The following is a 6,609-nucleotide window of genomic DNA, read 5'->3' as shown; positions in this document are numbered from 1 at the left end:
AACCAAAATGGGCAAGGATGGTGATTGCCAGGTCACTCGGAGCCTTCTTTTCATTTCCTTTCCGATTTTGATCGTGGTTTGCCGGTGTCATCGGTTTTCCGACGTTTTATCGGGTTTTGGGACGGGCGATGACGTAGCGTGGCCCCTTCACAAGGACTGTCCTCGCTGAGCCCAACGATAGGCTATGACGATCGTGAGACTTATCCGATCTTCAGCGGATCAGGATCGCTGAGCTTGATTCATTAGAATCGCTCCCCTGAGCCTATCGTACGCTCCTTTTTCTTTTTCCTGGCATTCTTGGTCCTCATGCACCGTTGATTTTTCGATTCATTTCTTTCCCTGTATCTTTTAGCTTATTGTGTGTTTATCTTTGACTTCTTATGTGCTACTGTTAGCTTGCTTACTTTCTTAGCATGAGATTGATTATTATTTTCTTATCATTATCCCTTACATAGGCTCGCATGCTAGTGTGTTTATTCTATTGCTTTGGTAGTTTACTGCTGTGCTTAGCTGTCCTCTCACCTGCTTAGTTGTAGCATTTATTCATCTTATCTTGATTATCTGCTTAGCTGTAGCTGTGCGTGTGGATGTTACTGCTTTCCTAGATGTGATGGGTTAGGATTAGATGCGGTGAGTTAGGATCTGGATGTTTATTTTCTTTTGCCCATCCCCGGGTCATGCATGCTTAGATAGACGTTTCCTCGGGGATACTCGTTCCCATTTCACATGATTTTAGCCCAAAATTCTTCAAAATTAATTAAAAATGGCATAAGAGACCATGTGCTTGCACTTGGGCGAATTGGGGGCGCTTAACACCTTCCCCATTCGTCATCAGGCACGAACTTTTTGTATCTCTGGTTATCCGTTGCAACAGAGTATTTCATGGGATCCAGGGCCTACTTCCCTGGATGGCGACTCTTCTTTGTTATAGGTACATCTCGGTTCCGGGCCAGTCCTTGAATCAGGAGGTATCTCACTTATACCGCCACCCATGCTGTGAGTGGCACCATTTTGAGAGTTCCTTGGTAGAGCTCTCCTTCACATTGTGGAGATCTTAGAGGATCGATGCGGGGATCTCGTGTCCCTCGCCCATTCGTCCTCGGGATCGGGGTCCACAGGCTGGCGACTCTGCTGGGGAGTTCTTGGAACATTGCCTAACTCTGTAAAAATGCCATTTTTACTAATTTTGAAAAAATTTGGATTAAAATCGTTTTAAATGGGAACCTTTTCCGTTAGAATCCAGGGGCACCAAGTAGGTGCGTAAATAAAACGAGGGATTCACACACTGCACAACATGCATTATCGTATTCTTTATTTCTTTCATTGTTTTTTATTATTGGCTCCATGGGATAGATACAGTACATGCCAGATGGTAAGTGATTACCTGGATGGGATTATTGTATCTATTACCAAGCTATGCGCCAGTGCTGCAGCCGATGAGCAATGAAGCATACTATGTATAACATTGGGCGTACTTTTGTTATACATATTAAGTATGGTTCATACGCATAGTACCCGATAGATTGAGTCCGGAGCCCTACTTTGTTTTATATATTATGTATATACTTACTGACTTAGTGAAATCCAACTAGGAAGTGCCCGTGTTTATATATATATATATTGCATTCATATGGGGATGAACATGTGTTGCTTACACATGTGGAGCCTAGAGTTAGGAGCCTTGACCCATTTATAGACTAGGGTAGTTCACCTCATGTGGCTACAAATGCGGTCCGAGTACACTCACTTGTCTGTCATGAGTCGAGACTTCCTTGACTCCGCTAGATTAGACTAGGGTTGGTGCCCCTGGTTAGGGTGTATATATATGTACATATATTTATTACTAGATTAGGGTTTGCTTCATAGCTAGGTTTTCTTTCCTAATCTAATCCTTTTTTCCCGTCCATCCGTCTTTTGGATTGTGATCAGATCATTGGTTTCACATCATTATCTTTATAGCCATGATCTCTTCCCGGAGCTTGATCCTTGGATCGATCTTGATCAGATCGCTCCGCATGCCAATTATGAGTCTACTTTGCCATTATCACTACCAGAGTGTGCGTTCTTGCTGAGAGCCCTGTTTCATCTTGACCTTATCGGCATATTCTTTATGCTTGGTTGCCGAGACCCTCCTTGTACAGTCGTTATGCTGCCGGATTTTCTCCAAAAAGCCTTAAGCGTAACCATTATCCTTTAGGGTTATTGATAAACCATGTACTTACCGTACCATATCCCCTAGTACAGCTGTTATGCTGCCGGATTTTCTCTAAATGTCCTGAGTGTGGTCATCATCTTTTTAGGCTGGTAGCTAAACCATGTACTTACCTTATCACATCTCTTTGTACAGTCGTTATGCTGCCGGATTTTACCCAGAATATATTGAGTGTGACCGGTATTCTTTAGGGTTATTGAGGAACCATGAGCTTACCTTCCCATGATCCTTCTATGGGGCTGTTATGCTGCCGGATCTTATTTAAAACCTTCTGAGTATGACTTTATGCTCTAGTGTTAGTGATAAACCAGGAGTTTACCATGCCATGATCATTTTGTAACGCCGTTATGCTGTCGGATTTTTATCTGAAACAACATGAGTGTGATGGTTATCCGTTTAGGTTTGATGGGCCGTCATGACCCTTCTTACAATTGTTGTACTGCTGGTTTTTACCCAGAGGGGAGATGTGTTGGTATTATCCCTTGTTTCAATTTGTGCATAACATTCTTTCTGATTATCTTAATTTAAATTAGTGTTCTTACTTCCATTTCAGGAGTCTGAGTTAAGCAATAGCCATTGCTTCGAAAAAAGTTACCATTTCACAGCCTACTTGGTCCCGACAATCTTCTACGTCGAGACTAAGTCGTAGATCTTCTTCACCTATCTCACCAGCTGTATTTCCACTTGTCTCCCCTTGTCTTAACCAAATGGCCGAGTCAAATGAGATGTTAGCTGAAATGAGAGACATGATGAGAAACCTTACAAGAGAGGTTTCTACCCTAAAGGAAGAGGTTACTCAGTTGAAAAGTGAGAGGACCGCTACCTCGAAACAACCTGTCGTCCAGAATCCTCCCAATGTGATTCCAGGCCTTGTTCAGTCTGTCATTTCTCTTGAAAATGATTTCTATGACGAGCAGTATATAGCGGAGAACTGTCTCCCGCAATCAGTCAAGCCAGGCAAAGAGAAGGAATTGGTTGATAGAGTTGAAAAGTTGACTCAGCAAGTTGAAAGCATGCAAGTTAAGGGCCCAAAGAAGATAAATATGTCTGACTTTTCCCTCTTCCCTGGTGTCACTCTTCCTCCAAAATTTAGAATGCCGGATTTTGATAAATATGATGGGACGGGGTGCCCGTGGAGTCATCTGAGGTCGTTCATTTCAAATCTAGAAGGGTATGGGCTGTCTCCAGAGCAGATCGCTAAGGTATTTCCGATGTCTCTGACAGGAGTAGCCAAGAAGTGGTTCCTTCATCTGAAACCCGAAGAGCTCGGAACCTTAGACGAAATTGCTAACAAGTTTGTTGAGCAATTTTCAATGGAAGAAGGAATTGAAGTTACGAAGAGGGATCTGAAAGCGATCAAGCAAGGACCTCAGGAAACGTTTACCTCTTTTGTAAGAAGATGGAGGAGAAAAGCGGCTCAGATGACTAACCGCCCTTCTGAAGAAGATCAGATCAAAATTGTGGTCAAGAACCTGTCTCCGCAGTACTACCACTTCATGGCGACGCAGTATTATTCTGATTTCAATCACTTGATCAAGACAGGAACCATAACTGAAGATGCGTTGCTGAAGGGTTCTCTGGCGAAGTCATCTTTTGATCCGAGGAATGGAAAGAAGCCAATGGTAGTTTCGAAGCCTGAAGTTAGCAATGTGGTTGCTGCGCGCCCTATGAGAAGAGTTGTAGCAGAAACAGAGCAGCCAATGAGGAAAGTGCCAAGGCATTTTGATCCGCTACCTTACCCTTTATCTGTCGCTCTCAAGAAGTTACTAAGAGACAAAAAGATCACTCTCTTAGAACCGAAACTTCCACCACCTATTCTCCCCAGATATTGGCGTGAAGATCAGCACTGTGCATATCATCAGGGAACAGGGCACCTAACAGATAACTGTATGGCCTTGAGGCATAAAATTCAGGACATGATAGAAGCGAAAAAAATTGCTGTATTTATGCCAAACACTACCCGGAATCCATTACCAGCTCATGCTGCGCGCCCTCCACCTACAGTTGGGGCAGTTTTTACTGAAGAGCCTATCCTTGACCCTGCTTCCTTGATTTGTGCTATCGCTTCCGATTCACCGACTGTCTTGGCATTTGGCGAGGAAGTTGAAGAAGTAGAGGAAGAGAAACCTTATGTGCTGTGCGGAGATGAAGATGACTATGCTGAGTCTTCTGCTGGTCCCTACATCCTTCAATGTGATGAAGAGGAAGTGCAAGAGGTGGTTCCGTATGTTTTGAGCTTTGATGACGATGACTTTGATTTCTTGAACGATCAATGTGACGAAGTCCGCCATGTTACTCGAGGTGGGCGAATTTTCAAACCCGCCGAGTTAAGAGCTGAGAACCCAGCTGAAGTTGTAAGAGCCGCAGAAGCGCAGAAGCAGAGCAAGCTGAGTTGCGAGGAAGAGGATGAGAGTCTTTTACCCCAACTCAAAAAGACCCAAGCTAATATTTCAATTTGGGGTTTGCTTATGGCTTCCCCAAAGCACCGTCAAGTTGTTCTAAGAGAGTTGAATGCTGCACAGGTCTCTGTAGATATCACATCTGATGAGCTGGTTGGTTTGGTAGCGATGGCTAGGGTGTCCAAGACTCTTTCTTTCACTGATGAAGATCTGACATCTGAGGGTCACAATCATACGCGTCCACTGAAGATCACTGTTGTCTGTAATGGTAAGAAGGTTCCAGATGTATTAGTTGACAACGGGTCCGCACTGAACGTATGTCCGTTAGCCACTGCTGCTGTCCTTGGATTTGGGCCGAATGACTTCATCCCTTCTGAACAAGGAATTTTGGCGTATGACGGTACCAGACGCGATGTTATTGGAACGCTAGCAACCGAAATTCTGATAGGAGGAGAAATCTTTGAAGTAGAGTTCCAAGTGCTCGATATCAAAGCATCTTTCCTTCTCTTGCTTGGCCGACCTTGGCTCCATAAGGTTGGAGTTATCCCTTCCTCACTACACCAGAAACTGAAGTTCATCAGAAACAACAGGGTGATAACAGTCAAGGGTGATCCTGATTTAGAGGTAGGCCAAATTTCGCAGGAGGGTACCTCAGAAAAGAAAGATGATGTTAGTCTGACCGGGTTCTCTGTAGAAGTCACAGCCATATCATTTGAGAAAGCAAAGAGTGAAGAGATTTTGTTCCTCACCAGCACTAATCCCCGGGTTGTAAAGATGATGCGTAAACAGGGGTACCTTCCCGGTGCAGGTCTGGGTCGCAATCATCAAGGGATAGTCGAATGGCCTGTAATGAGAAAGAATGAAGGGTTGTTCGGACTCGGATATGAACCTTCTCGTGATGAGATTAGAGAAATGAGAAATTACATGCGGAAATGGTCCGAGCTCCGACGCCGGGGTCTAGAGCTGCCGATGAAATCATTCAGTCTGATCAGAAATGGTAAATACCGCAGAGAGGGTGATGACTTTGCATTCTGTGGGTTCGCAGAGCCGTGGGTTGATGAACTGACAGGGCAGGAGCTGCCGGGGTTTGAGATATTTTTCGATATGGAGCTGCCAGATGAATACCCGAGTTTGCAGATTCATGAGATCGAACCAGAGGTTGATTGGGCTGATATCCTTGAGCCGTGTCTTCTGAATTCCCTGTTCCAGGTTGAGTTACCGATTGTAGCCATGATCGGAGGAGATGCGCTGATCCTTGATCCTGAAAGCCTTATCACCCCAGCCGAGGGACCTCTCACGAACTGGAGTTCCCAGGTCATACCCCGAGTCGTCATCCAGTACAGTCCTGTTTCTATCAAAGAGTCTGTTGTCTCTAGCTATATGTCCATTTCCGAGTCAAAAATAGAGTTTGCTTTATCTGATGTTTCTTTTGATGCAGGTACAGTCGTGATCGAGCCCGTTGATGAGGAGTCTTTCGATGCCGTTGTTCAGTCCGATGCAGAGTCCATTGCATCTTCCGTTGAGTCTATCGAGTCTGTCGATTCTGTTCATACGATAGTCCAGTCTGATGATGAGTCTGTAAAGATTTCTAAAGATTTCAATACTGAGCCCATTGAAGGCGCGTCAACAGATGTAACTTCGATTTCTTTGAATGAAATAAAAGACTCTTCTTTTTATTCGCCTGTCTCTACTTCAATTTCTGCTTCTTTATCTGATCAAATTGATAATAATAATAATCAAGACTCCCCCTCTAACGAGGATGCCGACGAAACTCCCCCTGAAATCAAACACATGATTAGGCAGGAGGAGCAGCGTCGAGCAAAACCATTCGAAGAGGAAATCGAGACCATCAATATTGGTGATGAAACCCTAATTCGGGAAATTCGAATTGGCAAAACATTAACTCCCGAAGAGCGTGCAGAATTAATTGCCTTGTTAAAGGAATTCAAAGAAGTTTTCGCTTGGTCCTATGATGACATGCCGGGATTAAGTGAAGAC

The 6,609-nt window shown here is 44.2% G+C and overlaps 1 protein-coding gene across 1 annotated transcript in view; it reads left to right on the top strand.

Annotated features, from left to right (window-relative positions):
- Window positions 1-2,919: 2,919 nt before the first annotated feature.
- Window positions 2,920-6,609, top strand: part of LOC143887873 (uncharacterized) — a 67,046-nt gene continuing 63,356 nt past the window's right edge. The window contains exons 1-2 of the mRNA XM_077392112.1: window positions 2,920-5,088; window positions 5,176-6,243. Of these exons, the coding sequence (XP_077248227.1) occupies window positions 2,920-5,088; window positions 5,176-6,243 (3,237 nt within the window). The remainder of the gene's footprint in view (window positions 5,089-5,175; window positions 6,244-6,609) is intronic.

The sequence above is a fragment of the Tasmannia lanceolata genome, unplaced genomic scaffold (genome assembly GCF_043159265.1).
Source record: "Tasmannia lanceolata isolate RefF3 unplaced genomic scaffold, GAP_Taslan_0.1 ptg000002l, whole genome shotgun sequence".
Lineage (NCBI taxonomy): Eukaryota > Viridiplantae > Streptophyta > Magnoliopsida > Canellales > Winteraceae > Tasmannia > Tasmannia lanceolata.
This window is presented reverse-complemented; position numbering and strand designations above follow the sequence as displayed.